Source organism: Copadichromis virginalis, linkage group LG17, assembly GCF_057382275.1.
Source record: "Copadichromis virginalis isolate Kocher_CV1m ecotype Utaka linkage group LG17, C_Virginalis_male_GT1.1, whole genome shotgun sequence".
Classification (NCBI taxonomy): domain Eukaryota; kingdom Metazoa; phylum Chordata; class Actinopteri; order Cichliformes; family Cichlidae; genus Copadichromis; species Copadichromis virginalis.
Genome location: NC_140634.1, coordinates 12661863 through 12684407, shown reverse-complemented (window position 1 = coordinate 12684407; position 22545 = coordinate 12661863). Strand labels below are relative to the sequence as shown.

Genomic DNA, 22545 nt, shown 5'->3' with positions numbered 1-22545 from the left:
AAAGGCTGTTGAAGTCCCTGTATTAAACACGTAGACCTGTGACACAAAAATCACCAAACTTGGACGACCACAGACTGTTTTCCTTCGTGGTGATGAAGGAAAACGCTGGGTTGGCATGTAAAAGGGCATTTATTCCCTTCAAAGACCTGCAGTTCAAAAAAAGCACCCTTCTGACAGCCAAACCCATCTGTTCTCTGATTGGATTGTTACATTTGTGATTGACATGACATTGACCAATCAGATGAAAGGAAGAAAAATAGGGTCAAAATTCGTACTTGTAACTTGCAGGGTTTTTTTGGCTAAGTCCACACACAAATTTTTTTTATGCACGCACAAATCTTTTTTTACATATACAAATTGTTTATACCAACACAAATCTTTATTTTTTTAAACACAAATCCTGATTTACAAGTACAAAATATTTATGACCACATTTTGAGCCCATAGGAAATGGGCTGCTTCACTCTTGTAATCCAGGTGCTGGCACAACATAACATTCAGAAATCAGAATTGTTTTGACTTAGTTTGTTATTGAAGGGTTTGGGATTTGATTGATCCAGCTTATATAATTGAGCATTATGTGGGCTAGTGTTTTGTTTTGTTTTTTTGTTTTTTTAAACTAATCAGAGCAAAATAAATATTTTATATTTGCAATGTGTCTCAAGTGTCCTACCCTTGAAATGAAAGACATGTCACAGATTGAGATTTTTATTTCTCTATATGTTCATATGCCATAAAAACAAAACAAGGATTCAGTTCTGCTGGACAGCACTACTCATGCTTCACTTTATAACAGACACAGAACCCTGATGTATACAGAAGTGTATAGATCAGGGTTGGGGAACCTTCAGGCCTCAAGGGCCAGTGTCCTGCAGGTTTTAGATGTCCTTGATCCAACACAGCTGATTTAAATGGCTAAATTACCTCCTCAACATGTCTTGAAGTTCTCCAGAGGTAATGAACTAATATTTGATTCGGGTTTGTTGAACCAGGGTGCTATCTAAAACCTGCAGGACATCGGCCCTTGAGGAATGCAGATCCTCATACACAAACGACTGCACCTCAAAACACCAGCCTATTTAAAAACGTGAGGTTTGCAGATGGCATGGTGATCATGAGACTTGTGAAGGTTGGTGATGAGTCTGCATACCAATGAGGGGTTAAACAGCTGAACATGCTCCTTCAGGTTTCAGGGATCCAGTCTGTTGCCACCTAATACAAAATTATCAAAGAGGCCCAGAAGAGGATGGACCTCCTGCACCAGCTCAGGAGCTATTGGTCCATTTCTACTCTGCAGTAATCCAGTCTGTTTACTGCATGACCATCAGTGTATTAATCAAACCAAAGAGGACGAGAACAGACTACAGTGGACAAGTCAGGTCTGCAAGAAACGATTTGTACAAACTCAGAATTAGGAAACACTCACACCCAGGATACAACCTCTTCCAGTTCCTCCCTTTGGTAGGTGCTACAGAACAGCTTTTCACAGGCCATTGCTTACATGTTGTCTCTACTAAAACGTCCACCACAGCTTTTACTGAAACAAACCATGCAGTAAATACTCTTTGGTTATACCTATATTACACATACTCAAATTGATTGATTGATAGGTAATTTATTTCAACATGTGAACAATATACAAGTACATTTAGAAAAGAAATGAGAAAAAAAATATACTATACAAATTCACATAACTCTCTCCCTCCATCTATATATAGAACCAGTTACCCACCACTATGAATAGGCTATACATGTTCATCTGTGGCACATTGCTACTGTCTGTTTCCATGTTCTCTTAGGTACATTGAAAGCAATAAAGAGCATGGAATTAAGAAAAAACTGAGCCCAGTTCCTTGTGTGTACATGCACATACTCTGACAAAGCTAATTTTGATAAGTTTTCATTTTTATTAAACACGAAAGCTAAATAAACGTCTAAAAACCATTTAAAATATCTACAGATGTAATTTTCATTCAGCAATCTTACTGCTGTCTGCAGTGCAGACAGAACTTAGTAAAAACAATATTTCATTACTGTATACAGTTTTTACAGACAACAAAGACGGCTGAGCCTGTTAAAACTGGACATACGAGGAGTGCCCCCCTTCGTGGACTCTGCAGTACTCCTGTCCTGGCACGGCTCTCTTCTTACAGACTTTTCCTCTTTTTGTGAGGCCATTGCACAGCTGACGGCCTGACACTGAGCTGAAGGCAGAAAAACAGAAAGATGCCCTTTAACAATTCATATTTCCCCTTTACTCATTATAATGAGGTTATATTGGAGGGTAATTATTAATTCCACAGTTTCAAATAATGAGGTCAGTATACATTGAAACAACTCCTATAGGCCAAAAGCTCTTGGAGACTCTTACTTCTATTTCTGTATGATTTCAGTGAAAACTGGTATCAGTAACATAGCAATGAACTGGCAGCTAGAATCCCTAACATGACATGCTCATTTCAAATGTCAGGGTTACACACACACACACACCCACCCACCCACACACCAAAGTACATTAAATCACAGTCCATATAAACAATTTAGCTCTTCAAACAGAAAAAATAAATAAATAAAATATGTGCATGTAACTGGAGCTACTGACCTGTTGCTGACTAACGATGGAGTGGGTCTTGCACTTCGTGAATCATTCCCTAAATCAGACGAGTCAGTGACTGAATCAAAAACACCTTCCAGGTTACTCAGGGGTATATCGTAACAAAGAGCCTAAAACAGATTTCAATTAAACAATATTTGTCTTGCTTGCCACTAGTGATGCACTGAGAATACAGTTTTTGCATTTCTGAAAGCATTAACTCAGTTTGCTTACCGCTGAAGAAAGTGGCTTTGGTATAAACCTGGGAGTGGAGTGATTTGGTTTACCAATTACTGGCATAAGCCTCGACTCTGGCGTAAGCTTCCCCTGAGGTGGAGACACAGCTGATATGCCAAGTTCACCTGAACACAAACATGTTTGACAGCAAAACTGAGAAGCTGAATTTATAGAAAGAGCACTGCTCTTGAACAGGATTCACTGTAAAAAGGTTCAGCATGTGCTTCCCACCTGATAAAAAGCTGTCCGGATTCAATAGGTCGTCTTCCTCAATGATGTCATCTTTTTCATCTCTGAGCACAAAAGGATAGAAAATGGGTCCAATAGATGCAAAAGGAATCATTGTTAATTTGGTGTAGACAATAATACATGTTCTACTGCCTGAAGCTCTTACTGACCGTGTAGAGTTCAAAATTCATTTTTTACTCGAACAAATCATCAGTTAACAGTTTGAGCACTGACCAGTGAACTCAAGAGTTTCTGATTGAGTCGGATTAAATCATTAGCTAAGTTTAACATCTACAACATTGTGCTCATTTTAATAAATTACTGTCTCTATATCAGGGGTCCCCAATCCCAGTCCATGAGGGCCGGTGTCCCTGCAGGTTTTAGATGTGTCCTTGATCCATCACAGCTGATTTAAATGGATAAATTACCTTCTCAACATGTCTTGAAGTTCTTGGTAATGAACTAATCATGTGATTCAGGTGTGTTGACCCAGGGTGAGATCTAAAACCTGCAGGACACCAGCCCTCGTGGACTGGGATTGGGGACCCCTGCTCTATATTATAATTGATAGCTGCAACCAGTGTCCATCAGCAAGCAGACGTCACCCCTCTTCCATGTCCAGTTTCAAAACACCAAGATGGTGATGGCCTTAACATTCAGTGAAGTCCGTTAAATTGAACATTTTCAAAGACCAATACGCAAGTTGCAGTTCTAGTGTGCAACATACTCACTTGCAAGGCTGCTTCTGCGGTTCCACAATGGTGCACGAGCTGAGTAGCAGTGGACTGGTCAGCTTTTTCGTGATCTGGAAACATGCCCACAGCTGATTCACAAACCAGTGACCTGCAGAAACAAAATTCACACTGTGACAAATGCTTCAGAAAACTGCAGCTAATGTATTTTCCTCATAAGTGACTTTATGTTTATACCCAGAGACAGAGTGAGCAGCAGCAGGCTGAGGCTGGTGAGATCCAGCGCTGGCTGCTGGTTGACTTCAGCAACTGCATTCAGAGGCACAATTAGCAGCAGCATGGCTCGAGAGAAACCAGGACAGTGCAGGAATGTCAGCAGGACTGCACACAGTACAAAGTAGCCTGTGTGTGTGATGCACGTCCATATAGCTGTCAGACTTAAACCTGTTCAAGCAAAAAGCACAAGAAAAAGAATTCTTAAGTCATACAGAAACCTTTTTTTTTTAGTCAAAGAGAATGTAAAGAATTAATTTCTAAATATGTCCTGCTGACAGTCAATTATCCAACTTCTCTGTAGCAGGAAAAGACCCTATAAAAAGGGAGTGTGCCCTATGGCTGCCGTGTCTCACCTGCCCATCCGAGGTAGCCCTGGATCATGTGAAGCCTGTCCTCTATGCGGCTCTGCATCTTATCGAGGTAGTGCAGCATGCCTCCCAGGGTGCTGTTCATGCGCTCCAACTTGTTCATCAGGTCAGTGTAGTACTGGGAGGTCTGATCCTGATACTGCAGAAACTCTATCATACTGTGGTCTACTCAGCCACATACAAAAAGATATGTAAGCACATTGCTTGGGGGGGATAGTTTTATAAACTACAAATGATTTCAGCCATTTACCAATTTTCTGATAGATGTCCTGAGCTTGGTGTCTTACATCTGCCAGGTCCTTGACAATCGCCTTGTGGCTGTCCTGCACCTCAGAGCCCTGGATTTGAAGATGCTCGCTCACATTCTCTAAAATAAAAGGTGGACAGAAAGAATAAAATCCATGCTACATGATGTGGCATCAGGTGTGTTTACAGAGTTTTCTTAAAGAGAATTGCAGTTCAATATTTTATCTTATTTAAAAGGGGAAAGTTAAAACTTCCAGAAGTCATTCAGCACATCGAACTGTATCAGGTCATTTTCGAGTACTTTGACAAACAGTTTCTTTTATCCATGGTCAGTAGTAAACCCATTTACAAACTGCTGCAATTTGACTGTTAGCACATGAAAAGAGCCTTTATGTCGGATTATTTGCAGTCGCGCTCAAAGTCAATTTTAACAGAATAGAATAAAAATACAGAAAAATGTAAAATTCTCACCCATTCTTTGTGTAATTCCCTGAATGAGCTGAGCTACCAACTCCTGTCCAGAGGCGATGAGAGCTTTTTCCTGACCCAGACGCTCCAGGTTGTCCCTCAGTGAACTCGTCATCTGCTCCTGGCCCTCGTGGAGCTTCCCCTGTTGAGCCTGCAGAACACTGTGGCCTTCAAGCAGCTTGTCCAGTGATGCTGCAGTCAGTTCTTTCAACTCTACCTGGCCCTCCTGTTTGAAAATGATCCATGAATCCAAGAAACCACTGATTTGCAAAATAAAAATAATTTTATTTTTATTTTATTTTTTTTTAAACCCAGCCTTACCTTCAGGTCCTTCATTGCATCTAGCTGGCTGGTGGCTGTGGAGATGAGTGCATTGACTGTGTGCTCTGCTCTGCGCCGGAAAAGCTGCTGTCGAGTTGCATAACAAACGGAGCGCGCTCGGTTGCTCACTATGTGGTAAGCATTCCATGTATCTGAATCCATGTCTGCTGTGCACTCTTTGATGGTCTAACACATAAAATTGAGATTAGCACACAACATTATATATTTTTTCATTATATTTTTAAAGCCATTTCTGACAAGTACTACAAGATCGTATTTTTACCATCTCCTCTGTGCATAGGTACGTCTGGCGCCCCTCAATCTCTGCCTGGCAGTTAAACAGTTCCACTCCGAGCTTTGCGAGCTTTTCTTCTGAGAGGCTGTCACAGCTCGACTTTAGCCGAGCGATCACCTACAGGAGGAGACAAACCAGAGAAACATGATTCCTCTGTTTAAACAATGTATTGAAAACTGTGCCATGAGAATTTTATATGAAAGACACTTAATAACACTGTTGCCCAGCCTTCTCCAAACTCAAACCTAATATTGTTCAAAAACATTTTATTTGTCCGTTGGATTAAATACACATTTTCAAGGCCCACATACCCTGTAATGACAGCTGTCCAATGGGCTGAGCGCCATCTGCTTTGCCTCAGCTAAAAACTTCTCATCTGCAGTTGCCATCTCAAACTGAGCATCTTTGGCAAGATGTGCTGGAGCCACTGCAGCTGGTTGAAGAGGCGCTGCTGCTCGAGGTGCCTCTGTCAGCCTCAGCCACTCAAACAGCCCGTTGACCGCGAGACACTGACAGGCCAGCAGGAGGTGCAGGTAGTGGATGAGGTGACCCATGTCTGGATCAGAACATGACAAGGTGCGCATGCAAATCATCAAACATGGGAAATACATTTCTCATAATCCCTGCAACCACACTATACTGCCAAAAGTAACTGCTCGTCTGCCTTCACATACATAAGAATTTCTCATCCTACTCTTAATCTAAAGAGTTTAATATGATGTCGGCCCACCCTTTGCAGCTTCAACTCTTCTGAGTTTAGGTGTGTTTATGGGTTGTTTTTTTTTTTTTTTTTTTTAAATCACTTTTGGGAGGCAGTTACTCAGAGGTGAGCAGTGCTGTAGAGGGTCCTTATCCCATCAGTGTCTGTTCCTTCGTGCAAGGAGTAACAGGATAAACACTGCCACACTCTTATAAAAGGACCTCCAGCAGGACCCTGGTGTGAAGGTCTCTCACTAAACAATCACAGACTTCATGAGGGTGACCCGAGGACCCAACGTCCTCTAGTGGGCACTGTGCTCACTGCCCACACCATGGAGCCTGACTGGCATTTGCCAGAGAATACCAGAATTAGCAGGCCCACCACTGATGTTCTCTGCTGCACAACATTGCCTGGCCTCATGTAGCGAGAGTATGAAGGTAGTTCCTGGAGGAGGACAGAGTTGATATTACTGACTGGCCCCCCATGCTTTCCTTACCTTAATCCAGTAGAACACCTGTAGAACATTATGTTTCAACTAATTGAACACCAGCAGGTTGCATCTTAGACTGTCCGGATCTGGGAGGAGATTCCCTCAGGATACCATCACCATGCCCGGACCTTGTCAGGCATGCTTACAAGCACATTGGGCAGGGGGCAGGCAGGGGTCCATACAAATTACTAAGTACCATTATGACTAGCTGCAATTAAAATTTCCGCAAAGTGGACTAGCCTCCTGCATCATTTTTTTACTTTGATTTTCAATATGTCTTTGAATTCAGCCCTCTGTAAGGTGATCATTTTCATATCAGTGTAGATATGCAGCATGATTTTTTTTTAACCCTCAGATCTGATGTGTTGCTTTAATTTTCTTTTTTGTTGTTGAGCCGTGTACAAAAAGCAACAGAGCAAATCAGCCAACGCATCGAAACTATTGACCAGTGGAGAGAAGAACTAAAAATGTTTAACCAACTTAAATCCTGTGGATGTTAAGTGGTCGTATCGTAACACCCCTTGATAACGTGCCTAAACCACAGGGCAAAACCTGCTCAGGGACAGCTTTAGCAAAGAGCCCAAGGCAATGACCCGAGCACCAAACTGCCCAGAGCTCATTCCACTCAGGCATTTATGGAAATGTCCGGACTGGTCAGAGCTGTTCTGGTGGTGAGACCGTCAGCTACAAAACATTAGCCAGGTGGTTTCAACATTGTTGATGATCTGTGCATATTTAAACGAATATTGTGACGATGTTTAGCATTTAGCATTCTGTATATGACTATAAAGTGTTTCTGCTGCATTGGATGCATTAGACAATGTGGAAATAACAACTACCATTTATTTCTCTGATTGAATGAAGAGCCTACCGAGGCTTGCCCAGGCATGCCCACTGCTGCAGCGCTCTGCTGAATACTTGCAGTAACATCATTTAATTAACAAATAATCACTTTTGCATGACTTAAACGGGACGGAAACGAAGCTAATTAGCTTACTGTAAAAATGTTAAGTTGTTTTCCCCGATTTTAAAATACTGCAGTCATTAAAAAATAACAAAAAATTAGCTATCATATTTTGCGAAATGTATGAACAGTTAAAATAAAAACGCCCTATTAAATGCATAAAATAGAATAATTTGTAAACAAATACCTGTTGTTCAAGGAGGTCCTTGACAAGGTAAAACACTCGCCCCCGTCCCCCTCACACAGCTGATTCAAATGACAGACACTAACTTTCTTCAACCCGTTTAAAGCTTCTCGTCACGACGAGGCCACAACCAATGGAATGGCAGACGTTCTTTAAAAAGGTGCGTTTCATTTATTTCACGGTTGAAACGTCCTGGACACGGCGGGAAAAAAAAACCCGGTATGCGCGGAATGTTTCGCAGAGGATGCTGAGCGGCGCCGCCCACCTGGAACAGCAGCGACAGTGAAATAAAAACCAAACGAACCAACAGTGGAGCTAGAGTCAGCTGGTTGGCTCTGTGTATGCTCTGGGTGCATCCACGGTTTCAATTTAACTTCTGTTTGCGGTTGCCAAAACGCCGGATATCAGCAAATCTGAAACACAAATCAGGTGAATAAATGTCCTACCGCCAGCGTTACCCGGTTTTGTTCACGCTATCGTGTTTGTGTCACTCCGTGTTACTTTATAGTTGTCCAGTCAAAAAGAAACACGTGCATTGTGTTTCTAATCTAATCTCTCCTGGATTATTTTCAAGCTATTCCTATTCAGATGCATGAGCGGGGCTTTTTTTTTTTTTCATGTTTAGAGGGTTTAAAACGCAGAATTGTAATCCTTTTATTGATTCGGTTTTGAAGATTCCGTGCTAAATACTGCTTAAAGATTTTAAACTAGCAACATCACAACAGCTCATGCTACAGCAGGCATGCTAGCACCTATTAGCAACCTAGCCGTGTGAACGCTAGTTCGTGTGAGTTTTCATGAGACTGCATTGCTAAAACAATGGACGATTCTGGCATCAAGAAGCAGAACTGGGACGTGAAGGAAACGGAGTTGTTTCTGGAAATTCTCAAGGAGCTGGACATGAAGAAGTGCTTAGACGGAAGGAAAGTGAGGAATAACAAACTGTTCAAAGTGGCACACAGGAGAATGACAGCGGCTGGTTATCACAGATCCGTGGACCAATTAAAGTTTCGCTGGAAACTTCTCAAAAGCGCATACTACAAGTGCAAGCGAGAGCCCGACTCCCCGGCCCCAACTAAAATACAGGGCTGGTGGCGCTATGAAAAGACGATGGTCGCTATTATGGAGTCCAGACACCCTCTGGTGGGACCCGGGGTTAACTCTGACAGAAACGACGAGGTGACAGAAGAGTCAGATGGCGAAGCATCAGTACTACACTGGCCGCAGCCCTGCCCGGACAATACCACCCAGAACCTGGATTTAATTGTAGGGGTGATAACCGTGGAGGCGGTGTCGTATGTAATTTACGATGACGTAGGAGGGCCATTGTAGGTATTAAAATAACTGAAATATGGCGCCTGGGAAGACGGGGATTAATTCCTTGGAAATTCAAAATTTCGGAAAGTAAATGTGTCGAATATTCTAATTTAAAGATATAAACTTATACAACTTTCAAAAGGGAAGACGTTCAAATATTCTGGCAGTATAAAGCCCTAAATTTAGAAGGAGAGAACCGGGATACAGTAATGTGCAAAAGTCTTGAGTCACTTCTCATTCAGTTATTTTGCTAGGAAAATGTGAAATGGGTGTGATGAATTATTGAGAAATCAAAGCATGCATGAAAATACAGAATATAAGGCAAAAACAGTTTGTACAACTCTAACAAGCTTGAAAGTCAATATTTGCTTTGATTGCCTTTTGACTTCTTTGTCTTCAAGAATAGATCTCCAGGCGTCTTGAAGGAAATTTTTGCTGCTTTTTGCCTCAGTTAAGATGATCCCACACTGCTTCAGTAATGTTGAAGTTCTGGGGAGATCAGTCCATGGCTGATCACGCCCCATTGTCTTTTTTTTTATTTATTTATTTATTTTTTTTATGTTCCATTGTCCAGTTATGCTTTTACTGCATTGGCCATGTGTCTGGGCTTTTGACCTGTTGAAAAATGATGCCGTTGCCAGTCAGGTTTTTTGATAGTATTGCATGGTGGATCAAAATCTGATGGTATTATGGCAGTTTTGGCAAGATCAAAAACGCCACTGGCTGAAATGCAGCCCTAAACCATGACAGAACCTCCACATGTTTTACCGATAGCTGTAGACACTAACTCTTGTACCTCTTTCCTGACCTCCTCTGGACATCATTTGAACCAAAAATTTCACATTTAGATTCATCAGTTCATAAGACCCGAGCGTCTGATTTTCAACCTAGTTCTTGTTTAATTTGCATACCTCAGCCTCCTGATTTCCCTTCCTTAACAATGGCAAACCGTCTTCCACAGAGACAATTTCTGATGAAACCGAAGAGCCCAAAGCATCACACATGCAGGGTGGAAGCAAAAGATAAAGTATTGATGGGTGACTCAAGATGTTTGCACATTACTGTAGATTCAAATATTAAAGTGTCAAATTTAAAATGGGAAGAAAAAGATTTACAAAAAATCAAAAACAGATGCACTCCAATATTGAACTTGTATGTTTGTTATGAAAAAATCAGACTACAACTAAATTTGCAAGAAAACACACCCTTTCTCTGGCTCCATAATTAAACTTCAAATGGCCCAAATATGCCATAATAGTCAGTAGATCATGCTACATGATGTCATAGTCTGCTTGTTTTTTAATACATCTGGATTACAGTATACACTGATATTAGGTGTAGCTCACTTTTTTAAATTTAAATACAGTATACCTGTCTGGCAATCAGTTCTATATTCATTAAGACTGTAATGTCAGAGTGACTCTCTCAGTTACTGAAATAAGGTGTTTCTAATATTCTGTCAGGTAAGTAACGGTCTCGAATCATTTTCCAAACAAAACATAGGAAAAGCTTTCAGTATCAACATAGTCAAATTTACATTTTTACATATACAAAAATACACTGCTTCCTATTAAAGTGTTTCCATTACAAGGGTAATTCAGATTCCTGAATTAGTAGGTATGATGTTGTGTAGAAACATGTACAACACTAATAACAACACTATAATATCGATCAACAAAAACGCAACAATTTTAATTCTATATTAATCCAGGTGTACCCCAACAAACACTTAAATTATTGTCTCTGCAACATGTGTCCAAACACCACTGTTATTTTTTCCACTGCATCTTTAGTGGGGTTTATTCATATTTTCATGTGCGCTTCTATTGACTGTCTTTGTTTAATTGGGAGACTGGCAGTTGAGTGTGAGTCACGTGTTTCTAGGTTCAGTCAAACCAACAATATTCAGTTGCTCATTGACCACATACAGTGATACAGGCTGCAGTCCAAACACGAGAGAAATCGGATGTGCACACTGACTGGTTTCTGTACTTAAGCCTTTTTTTGTCCTGCAAACCCAGAACTGGGTAAAGGATGCCGTTTCATAATGACCTATGACAGGGAAACCAGGCTGTGGCAGCATTTTACTGGAGGAGGGAGGGGAATCTGATTACTGACCACCTGTCAACTAGGATTTATCATATATGTGTGAGTTTGTTTTGTTTTTTTGCTTTAACCTGATTTCTCATAGTAATCGGGTTTCTCATATGCATGGACACAAAGATCTGAACACAAATTGATTGTCTTTGGAGTGGTGACGTTTTTAGTGTTGATTCTTGTCTGGATTCATTCCCTGAGTTTATTTATTTTTGGTCTGTAAAATGTACACAGTTTAATATCTTCAAACAACAACGTGTGAAACCCTTGTTACAGTGGAAAATGCGTCATCATGGTGATTTTTAATCACTGGCATCATGTTATCTCGATGTTCCTGCTGTAACCTGCTGCCTGCTTTGGTTTCAGATCAAAATGGACCCTGAGATGGACTCTCAGCTTAAGATTGGCTTTATCGGTGCAGGGAACATGGCGTTTGGCATCGCCAAAGGCATCTTATCCGGTGAGTGTAGAGAGAACTGAAGAAGTGAGGAGGACTGGAATGAAGGACACATTGGTATTTAATAAATGTTCTCTTTGTAGGAAATGTCCTTCCTGCAAACGTCAAAGTTAGTGCACCATCCTCAAGGAATCTGGGACGCTTTCAGGTATTGTGGAGGTTTTTTTCCATCTTGTTTATTGTTCTATCATTTAAGTTCTCAGTGTGAATCATTTTGCATTGAAGTAAGCAGTTATGGTGAAGATCAGTTTACAGTTCAGTCTAAAACTAGTGAAGCAGCCAGTTATTTTTAAGCAGCGTAAGTATTTGTAACATTTTTACCTTTTCGTAGACATGGTCCCTATTCTGGGAATCAGGTTTACTAACAACTGAATTTTTTAACTCTGAGATGAGGAAAATTCTGGCTTTTCTGTTCCAGAAAGACGGTTAACTTAAACTTTGAGTCAGTCAATCGGTAAACTCTGTGAACTTAACCTGCTCTGAGTTTCTTTCTCTTCCCTCTTGCTGCACCTAAAACGACTGACTGACATCCACGTTCATTTCTTCATTCATAAAGTCACCATCAGAGGACATACTGGAGTAAATGAAACTGCAAAAGTTTGTTTTAAAAATGCTAAAATCCCAGTTAGATGATGTGGGGTTTTTTGTAATTAACATGAGCACTTTTACGATCATTCATTCGTCTATATTTAGGGATGGAAATGGCGATTACATCATTGATCTATGACCTGGTCAGAATATAAAATCTGTGCTCCCCATCTTTCTAATGCTAATACTTTGTATAATAATGCAGGTGTCAGGCTGTCAGTTAGGTTCCTGTACCGCTAACATTTACTGTAGCAATCTGTTTCAATCAAACGTATATAAAACTGATCAATGATCAATCATTTGTCCTTATTAAAAAAAAAATGTCTGCCACAGCTGGGATGTTGGGGATGATGTGACTGTGAACCTGACATGACTTTAAGGCAAAACTGCAGACAGTCTGTTTTCTAAGCAGTTCATGTTAAAATGTGGTCACAGGTTGAAATTCAGTCATTAAATGATGCCTCCATGTTTTGAAAGGTACAATGTCTGAAATTCAGAATCTGAACTCGATGTATTTTCTACTGAAAATCACCTTAAATGGTCTCATTGGGTCAGCCTGAACCAGATCCACATAAAGGTTTCTTGTCAAAGGTTATTTTAAGGATCATTAAAGCGCGTCCTGACCAGAGTCCATTTATCAGTTTCAGTGTTAATGAAGTCAGAGATCATTTTTTAAGTCAGTTCCTAGATTACGGCCATCGTCTTTCGGCTTGCATCAATAGATCAGTGCATCAAAGTTTAGTTTAGATTTTAAAAAACAAGGAAGCGTTGGATTTCTCAAGCCCGGTGTGAAACCACTGGGTTTTATGAAGGGGTATTACAATTTTTCACAAGCCCCAAATGTTTGTTTTTTTTTTTCTTTTCAGTTGTCACTAAAGCTGACATGGGAGGTCTTCTGGCTGTCACAGCTAATCATAAGTGTGGAAAGCTGACAAACAGAAAGTAAAGTCATATCTTAGCAACACTGTGACCAATAGAAATAAAAACCTTATTGTATCTGGCCACTACAGGGCACCGCAATAAACAATACTGCATTTTCTCTTAACCCCTTGTTATTTTTGTCACTTAAGTTAACTTTGTGTGTGTTTTTACACGAACATTTAATGATTTGAATGTTATATGAATTTGCTCTTTGGAGAGGTGGTTTTTGCATTTATATATTCTTATACTGCTTGGAAATGGAAATGTATACCACTTTAGATTTGGGGCCTAACCTTTCTGTCTATGACAGCTGTGGTTATTAAGCTTCAGTCTGCTGAATCTTTCCCCAAAAATGAGTCAGCAAACTGTGTTGTTGGGTTTAATCACTCGTCAGACCACTTTAGTGTTTTGTTTTTCTGTTTTCTTTTCTTTTTCCCAAAAGCATATTTTTATGGTGACTGATGAGTGTTTTACACTTTTCTCACCTGAGAATGAAAAATAATTTTCTATAACTTTTTGCAACTTTGTACTGTTCGTTGAGAGAAACAAAGTTGCTGAATAGATAATTGGATTATATCCAATAGATTTATTTTTTTTTAAAGTTGACCCAGTAAATGATTAATTGACCATTTAAAGTTTACTCCTCTCCTCTAAACTCTTAAACAGCACTTTGCATGGCATTAAACACTGGTTTGCTAATATCACTGAAACAACACTGAGTCTGTTATCATGGCAGAGTTTTAGAAAGCAACATGAACTGTAATCATGTCATAAGCAAATAATTGTAATACTGGAGGACATCTTCCAAGTCCTAGAAATGTAAATGCTTCTGCAAAAATTAACAATATAAAGGAATTGTGTGCCATCAGCATGATTTGATCTTGTGTCCGAGCTAGTGCTTCGGCTAAGTAATATTACACCGGCTTGCTTTTAGGAGCTGGGCATTGCTGTAACTCACTCCAACATAGAGGTGGTTTGTGGGTCTGATGTGGTCTTTGTCGCAGTCAAACCTCACCTGGTTCCGCTAGTTCTCAAGGAGGTCACACAACACGTCACTGGCAGACACATGATTGTATCTGTTGCAGCAGGAGTAACACTAGCAACGTTAGAGGAGGTGAGTGCCACATAGTTTCTGGTGTCTTTTAAGGGACAGATTACCACTGAATCAGATTTGTGTTCTTCTTTTGGCTTGTAGTGTGTTTATGTCTGTACTGTCATGGTGTGAACGAGTTTTTGAGATGGCTGCAGAGATGTCTCTCTTCTCTTGTGTATAAGTTGCTCAAAGCTCCCCAATTTGTATATTTTTATTAACTCTGTAGCAGTGTCTCTTTATGGAAATCACGAACCATTATTTCAAATACCACAGATCTCTCTGAGCAGTTTCATGTTCAAGTTTTTCAAGTATTTTTTGTATACCACCTCCATCTACCAATAGAAGAGTGCAGCTAGCGAACATCAGAGTAGAGTCGCCTGTCTTCATGGGCAGAGGCACAAATAAAGGTTCCAAATAAAGGTATAGTTGTATGGAAAGAAAATAGTTCCTACCTGAAACTAATACTACACACACAAATTATATATACAGTGCTCACATGTATCAGATCATCACCCAGTTACATCTTTATGCCACAGCTGAGCTGCCCTAAATTAGCAGTCTATGTAATTACAACATCATTTGGTTCTCTAATGCTTAATCCACCAGTGTGCACAAACTCATTAATAAAGGGGATATTTTAATGCTAAAATATGATTCTTGTTCTTATGTTTTATGAAAAAGCACATTTTTCTTTATTAATATGCCAAATTATAATTGTTTACTTGCATGTTACATTTTATTAATTGCTGATTTTTTTTTTTTTTTTTTTAATTCTTTTTATTTAATTGTACTTATGTGCATGCACAGATTTCATTTTAGGGTGAGCTGTAACTTTCAATGCTGATCTATCTATATTTGTCCTCTTTTAACTTCAAGCTCCTTCCTGAGAACTCTGTTGCCATCCGGCTGATGCCAAATCTACCGTGTTTAGTTCAGGAAGGTGCTCTCCTGTTTGCTCGAGGATCACACGCAAAACAGGAGGACGGCGCACTACTTCGCTCCTTGTTGCATCGCTGTGGTTTGGTGGAGGAGGGACCTGAAGCCTGGATTGACATCCATACTGGGCTGAGCGGGAGCGGAGTAGCCTTTGTGAGTGTCCTAGATTTTATTTCTTTTGGTTGGTTTATTTGTTTTATCTGAAGTCTTTTGCCGCTTTTCCATTAGTACCTACTCGGATCGACTGGTTTTCCATTGCAGCAGAGTACAACCCAATGTGTGTGGTTGTTGTTATAGCAATGTGTCCGAGCATGACATGACGTAATTAGTATGCAACTCGAACACTACAAAAAAGGTGGAAGTTCAGGCAAGAATATACGTGCTGCTCGCTCTGTGGCTTTTCGTCAGACTTGGGGAACATGGCATTGCTTTTGGTAGCCATTTAACCCGTTGCTGGGTTTCAAAAATGGTGGTTTTGATTTTCATGAACGAGATGCTCTCATAACACATCAAATGACACTCCTAACCGGCCAATCACTGGCATGCAGTCTGGTGACGTCTTGGTGCCTGTTAGGATCGCTTGGAACCCTGGTACCAGGTACTGGGACCTAATTGAAAACCGTGGTGAAAATAGGTACTAATGGAAAAGCGGCTTTTGTAACTTCTTGTTTACAATTGTAACATGAATTTCTCAGACCATACACATTGCTTTGAAGATGACGGTTGCTTATATATTCCAGGCTCCAGTTGCCTAGGTGTCCTTCTAATCTATTTACACCCAGGTCATGTGTCAATCAGTGGTATTCTTCACTGTCACTGGTAGTACCTGCCTGGAAGTTGAGCTTCCTGTGAGCACAGTTGAGCTCAGAGGTTTACCTGAGCTCACCATGGTCATGAATGTCATGTCAATTTTGGGCTTTTTATGATTTCTTTTAACTGTTCTTTTTCCAGAGTCTTTAATGACTTACTGACACAGAGTTCATGTTTTATTCTGATCAGTGAGCTTCTTCTCTGCAGGTGTATCTTTTTGCTGAAGCTCTGGCAGAAGGAGCTGTTAAAATGGGCATGCCAAGCGCTCTAGCCCACAGCATTGCCTCTCAGACTGTTCTGGTCAGTTTAACACTTTGCTCACTTCTGTTTTACAACAGTTCACTTCAGAGCTCTGACTCCTGCGTGTCCAAATATAATATTTGAAAGCTGCTATTTGCTGCAGGGTGCTGGGAGGTTGTTACGTGATTCCGGGAAGCATCCAGCTCAACTTCGCTCAGAAGTCTGCACGCCAGGTGGAACAACCATATATGGGCTTCACACACTGGAACAAGGCGGTGTGAGGGCGTCAACCATGAGTGCTGTGGAGTCCGCCACAGAGAGAGCCAGGGAACTCGGCCGAAAGTCAACAGCAGGGAGCAGAAAGTGATGGACAAATTTGCCTTTAAGAACTACTCATTAGACTTTTAACTTGATAAATACCCAACATGGAAACCTGAACTCCTTTTTTTTTTTTTTCTTCTTCTTCTCTTCTCATCACACTCAAAAAAAAAAACCAAGTTGTCCCTTTTTTAAATCACATTTTCTCATCTTCTTTCAGTCTCTGTAAGCTAAAAGTCAACATTGGCTTAATCTTAAAATTGATTCTGACAGTTTAATATTAGACCATGACTTCTGTTTTTACATGCACTCAAATAACCCTGTCTTATTGGATTTGGATGCAAGTAAGGTACAACCCAAATTTGATTGTACCAGTATTTGTTGATATATATTCTAATAACGAAATGCTGAATAAATCCAACTTGTCACATTTACTAAAAGTCACGTGAGACTCGAAGGCTGAAGGAGAGGCTAAACGAGTAGAAAAAAAGCTGTTATGCAGACCATATTGTTCATCATCACTACAGAAGCCCCTGTTATGAACATCTTCATTGCTGTACTGCCTTACTGCTCTTGATTGGATTGTAATGTAGAGTCAGTGGATCATTTTAATCTTTTAAATTATTATTATTGTATTTAATATTTGTTTGGATAAAGCATACGTCTAAATTTTAGGATAAGAGTAATCACATTTGTGTGGCTCCAGTACAATGATAGTGTCCCAAGTATAGCTACTGTATGGTTGTGTATAACATGGTGTATGGAAAAAAAAATGGTTCTAATTTAAAAATAAGTATCAATTTTCATAAAGTGTCATGTTATCAGGTTCTGTTCCTTATTTTTCTGTTAGTTTTGGAGTCTTGAAACCAGCTATTAGCTGACAGCTCAGACTTAATTTCTGACCTTCAATACAAAAGATAACAAGCCACTGCAACAATGAGTCAGTAAGCCTAGAAAGAAACATTAATAGGCAGCCATATGGATAAATCATTTAAGATAAATTCGATAAATTCTTGTTTTAATTTGTTTTGGGAAATTATACACTGAATATTGTTAGAGCTGAAGTCAGTGGTCAGCCAAGAATCTGACTGACAATGTATTACCCTTTGACTGTGGCCTGATCCACAAAGCATGTGCTGTGGGTGTAGAAGAGGGTGGACAATTTGCTGCGTCTTAGGCCACATGGAGCCCCTTCTCCATTAGCAAGGTCTCAACTTGGACCTGAGGCCCACCTCTTCCTGCTCCAGGAGAGGTGGGCCTCAGTTGGGAATTCCTCTGAAAAAGCTTGAGTTTGCATTTAGGGAGGAAAGGTCTGGTCTCTTTATAGACTGCAGCCCAGACCTGTGTACACATTAAAAAATGAATGAATGGGTGTGTGTGGATTGATGGACAAAGTCATGAGTTCACTGATAACAAAAGGCACCACAAAACTAATTGTAATCTTGAAAAATAAATTTCCAGACAAGTCCATTTAGTACCTTTTCTGGCCCTGAATAACATTACATAGTTCATCTGCCAGTGCGTCATATGAGTCAAAATTCAAGACTGTTCACTTGAACTGGCTGAACAATAGAAATAAAAAGTTCAGAGGATTTGAAATCTAGATCAAAGAGAATGAAACATTGTTTTTTTTGTCACTGATTTGTCTATAACAGCAGATGTAAATAATTTAGAGACTTACAATAATAACTGAGTGAAGGTATCATAAACAGTAAAGCCTGTCATACTAAGACAGCGGTTGGAAATTATGAGGTGTAGCTTTAAACTGAGTTGTGACCTAATTTGGTGAGATGCAAATACTCCAGTGTCACATTTATTCCAATTTTAATATATCAAAACGACATGACATTCAACACAGAGCATGAGGCAACATTAATGATTCATACCTTCCCTCCCCCACCCGCTAAGATCACACAATCACCGCTGTTCCTTGCTTCCTCTCCGCTTCTTCCTCCTTCCCGCTGTCATTCAAGACCGGAGAAACACGTTTTATCCGCTGGCCCGGCCTCACACCGACAAGACAAAAAACCCCACAATAGTAAGTAAGCTCAACGCCGACCGACAGCCAGGTTTCAGTGTGGTTGTTAGTGGTGGGAATCTTTAAAATACATTTTGGGTAAACTGATGGATATTCAGTGGTTAACAGAGCAGGCGCTTGGCTGGGATTAGCCGTGGCTAGCAAGCTGCTAGCTGAATGAGCAGCGTGCTAGTGCTAACACTGTCGGAGCGGCAGTCACTCTTGCCGGATACCGGCTTCAGTGGCTGCTTGTGCTGGTTAGGTTTTTACGGCATTGTCAGTATTAAAAAGAAGCTCTTTAGGGCCACGTTTTAAAACAAGTAGACTTATTCCGGTGCAAATGAAATGGCTACTGCAGAATTCTAGCTAGGACCGAATTAAAGAAGATGAAAGGTTAGCAGGGCGCGCACCTTTGGAAGTTGACAGCGCTCCTGATGCTCTGTCTTTTGTTGTTTAGCATTTGGCATGACAGGGTTTTCTACATGACGTTACACAAGTATCTTTAAGTGGAAGTGCTGCCTTGAATCCTGGAACATGGTCACTGATGAGCTTCTATACAGATCAGGGCAGGAGAGGTGAATTCTTGTTGTTCTAAATCACGTATATATTCTTTGTCAGCCACCCTCTTTAAATGTTATCAAGGAGGGACTGATGAATTAAATTATTTGTGAATGAAATTGCACCAACTATATACATGCAAGGATACTCTACATCAAAGGAGAACAAAGCATATTCTATATAATGCCACAGGGTGTCTGGGGTGATTTCATTTTTCTCCAAATTCTAAAGTCACAGGGATATCAACTGAATGTTGTGAGCCAGCCAAAACCGACAATCAAACTGTCTTAAGTATACGTCAGCCTATATCTAAATATATCTATATCTAAATCAACCATTGCATAGAATTCTTCTTTTTTCTTTTCCAAAAACTGCTTGAAGCCATGACATGTTCCAAAATTGCCATGTAGTTTATTTTGAGCTGATCCAGCACCCAGTGCACCACCCTGCTGCCAGAAATACTCACCAGAGCTGCAGCTCGAAATAGCTCCCAAGAAATTAAGTATTAACTTTTGTTAATAAAACTAAGCTAAATTAAAAACGGCAGTTTCCTACTGTATGAAATATTTTTGGGGTGCCTTCAGAAGAGTATGTTTAGTTTTGTGTGTGTATATGTATATATATATATATATATATATATACATATATACATACATACATACATACATACACACACACACACACACACACACACACACACACACCAACAGTGCTATCCTCTTAACTTCAGTGACAGGCAACCATACTGGCTGCTAGTGGAGCTCCTCAATACAGGATACACTCTCCCTGAAAATGCACAGAAATTGAAACGGATAAATGAACCTCCCCTCCTACCGCAGCTGAGCCTAGGCAGCAGTTCTTTAAGAAGATGGATAAAATCTGTTTTCCACATCGTATCTAATTTGTTTGATCTGTTAATTAGATTGAGTATTGAAAGGTGTGATGTGCTTTAACAGCAAATGTCTACTTTTGATGATGTAGAGGAAAATAAACTGCTCCCAACTGAAGGGGGGTTGGGTCCAAGTTTTGCTTCATGTTCTAGGATTAAATTGGATTTCAGTGAAAGCATTTTTCCCATTCAGCATCATCCAAGGCTAAAAGTGGAGCCATTTAAAGACTGCGGAAAGGTTGACTTTCATGTTGAATATCTGATCTAGATAAATTTTTTAATGTATAGCTTGTCTTCTCCCATCTTGCCTTCAGAATTTCACATGTGAGTATTCCTTGTAACGCTGTCACATACCTTGCATTGAGCACAGACAGTACAAAAGATGGATGTAGCTTCCTGGTTTGAAAAAGTTAAGCCGATGTGGAAGTGCCTTAAACCGGTTTTTAGTCTGAAAGCCTAAAGATGGCTAAAACTATGCCTTCAATGAGTGTTCCTGTCCTTTAGTCTATGAGGAAAAAAGCCTTTCTGTTTTGACCTCTGTAAACACTTTGCTAGTTCTTTGTCTTAGTTACTCCTTTAAGATCATACTCAATAAAATCTTAAACCTACCACATGTCAAATAGGAGGCTTATCAGTGGTATTTTCTGCTTGTTCATTGGCTAACGGCTTGTCAATCACAAGTCGGGAGCCAATGACCAAGCAGTTTCACATTCAGACATACCCTTTCAAGTCACATCCAGTTTCTTGCAACCAAAATGGAAATGGTAGAAACGTTTGGCTTCAAAACAGGAGTGCAGAAAACAATGGGTCACATCATGGTAGTTATGTCCGTCTTTTGTACTGTTTCCACCCTCCTTAAATGTTGTATCCCTTGTATTGTCTGATTCATTTTGCAAGGTGGTGATTGATAAATTTCTTTTCAATGGCTTGCGGTTAACTGGATGAAAAGAACGTGTTGAGCATTTGACTTTGATACTAGGTTGAGCTCAACACCTTTACTGAAGAAGGTGAGTTAACAGATTGACTAAGATCTCCTCATAAACATCAAGCAGGAAATGACTTCCCAAACCAGTACCCAAAGTTGTTATAGCTTTGTATTAGTTTGGATCATTTTAACTAAGCTCTGTATGAACAATAGGGAATGCATTTGCTGTATTGTAGTATATTACTAAAACTTAAAGATGCATGATTTAGTGCATGTCTGAATTGTAATACCTACTGTATTATTATTTTAATTTTATTTATTTATTTTGCATGCGCATGCGTTGCATTGGTCCACTAATGTTTTTCTTTTACTCAATGACCCCTTTTCTTCCTGTGATTGCTATCATGTCATTGTGTATGTTCAGTGTTGCAAAGCTGTTTAAGGTTTGTAAAGTACATAATGGAAGCTGTAAACAAAGGAGTGCATTATAAGGTCAGTTTAATGTGTATCCTTTGCATAAATATTTAGTCATAAATGGTGCTAATAATATAAAAGCTATGGCATATGCTGGATATCTTACTAGCTCTGATAATACAGTGTCCTCCGTGAAAGACATGATTGATAAATCAGATTCTAGAAAACTCATAAAAAATTAGATTCGATTGATCTGGGTTAGGACTAGAGATGAATCGATCCGATATTACGTATCGGTCCGATACTGACGTAAATTACTGGATCGGATATTGGAGAGAAATAAAAAAATGTAATCCGATCCATTAAATATCAAAAAAGCACCTCACAAAATTTGCGACACTAACTCGGCTCATAACCGTAGCACGTCGGAGCACGTGATAGAGCGGCTGTGTGTATTTGGAGCCTCGCTACCAAACCAGCATTTCATCTCCGAGGAAGTGATCCCAGAGAGAAGTAAAACAAGTGTGTAAGTTCATCTCTGAATGTTTGTAAAGCATTCCCACGTTAAGCTTAACAACCGATATATGGAGCGACTGCCTCTTCTCTCTCCCTCCCTCTCCTGCTGCTACTTCAATCATGAAACTGCTTAATGATCAGCTGATCAGCTTTTCTGTCGCGAGTCCATCTCTCTTGTTTGTTTTTGGCCCACTTCACACCAGAAAGAGGAAACCAGCGGCTGAATAACAGCAGCACGTTTAAGCTTGATAAACTGTTGTTAGAATTTATTTAATATTACTTTCTACACCAGGATCTTTTTCTAAGTAGCTGAGTGCTGGTAACTGTGCAGGGGCGGATCTAGCAAAGTTTAGCCAGGGGGGCGGATAGGGCATGAAAAGGGAAAAG

General features: G+C 40.0%; 2 protein-coding genes across 9 annotated transcripts; one reads left to right on the top strand and one right to left on the bottom strand.

The window, feature by feature from the left end:
- Positions 1-591: 591 nt before the first annotated feature.
- LOC146689060 (protein brambleberry-like) lies at positions 592-8206 on the bottom strand. Of its 4 annotated transcripts, none has more exons than XM_085437715.1 (13): positions 8066-8203; positions 6036-6868; positions 5713-5841; positions 5430-5615; positions 5112-5334; positions 4645-4761; positions 4380-4559; positions 3988-4194; positions 3790-3901; positions 3062-3123; positions 2828-2955; positions 2603-2724; positions 592-2204 (listed from the first exon to the last, which is right to left on the bottom strand). In XM_085437715.1, exons 2-13 carry the CDS (start codon positions 6333-6335, stop codon positions 2075-2077), a joined length of 1896 nt encoding a protein of 631 aa, XP_085293841.1. In that variant the 5' UTR covers positions 6336-6868; positions 8066-8203; the 3' UTR covers positions 592-2074. The 4 variants fall into 4 exon arrangements, with proteins under 4 accessions (XP_085293841.1, XP_085293842.1, XP_085293843.1 ...); XM_085437716.1 differs by having other exon boundaries at positions 6036-6280; XM_085437717.1 differs by having other exon boundaries at positions 2143-2204; positions 2603-2651; positions 8066-8205.
- Positions 6121-17664, top strand: pycr3 (pyrroline-5-carboxylate reductase 3). 5 transcript variants are annotated; one of them, XM_085437721.1, is made up of 7 exons: positions 6121-6300; positions 11843-11936; positions 12017-12081; positions 14377-14556; positions 15412-15624; positions 16489-16581; positions 16685-17664. In XM_085437721.1, exons 1-7 carry the CDS (start codon positions 6277-6279, stop codon positions 16886-16888), a joined length of 873 nt encoding a protein of 290 aa, XP_085293847.1. In that variant the 5' UTR covers positions 6121-6276; the 3' UTR covers positions 16889-17664. The 5 variants fall into 5 exon arrangements, with proteins under 5 accessions (XP_085293847.1, XP_085293848.1, XP_085293846.1 ...); XM_085437722.1 differs by lacking the exon at positions 6121-6300 and adding an exon at positions 8398-8491; XM_085437719.1 differs by lacking the exon at positions 6121-6300 and adding an exon at positions 8524-9328.
- Positions 17665-22545: the final 4881 nt, after the last annotated feature.

Excerpts from the sequence above, each read along its gene's own strand:
- pycr3 (XM_085437719.1), top strand. The coding sequence starts at position 8,882 with ATGGACGATTCTGGCATCAAGAAGCAGAACTGGGACGTGAAGGAAACG. Across the intron at positions 11,937-12,016 it reads CGCCAAAGGCATCTTATCCG|GAAATGTCCTTCCTGCAAAC; the intron begins GTGAGTGTAGAG and ends TTCTCTTTGTAG. Across the intron at positions 14,557-15,411 it reads CACTAGCAACGTTAGAGGAG|CTCCTTCCTGAGAACTCTGT; the intron begins GTGAGTGCCACA and ends TTTAACTTCAAG.
- LOC146689060 (XM_085437715.1), bottom strand. The coding sequence starts at position 6,335 with ATGTATTTCCCATGTTTGATGATTTGCATGCGCACCTTGTCATGTTCT. Across the intron at positions 5,842-6,035 it reads TGGACAGCTGTCATTACAGG|GTGATCGCTCGGCTAAAGTC; the intron begins GTATGTGGGCCT and ends CTCCTCCTGTAG. Across the intron at positions 2,956-3,061 it reads TCCGGACAGCTTTTTATCAG|GTGAACTTGGCATATCAGCT; the intron begins GTGGGAAGCACA and ends GTTTGTGTTCAG.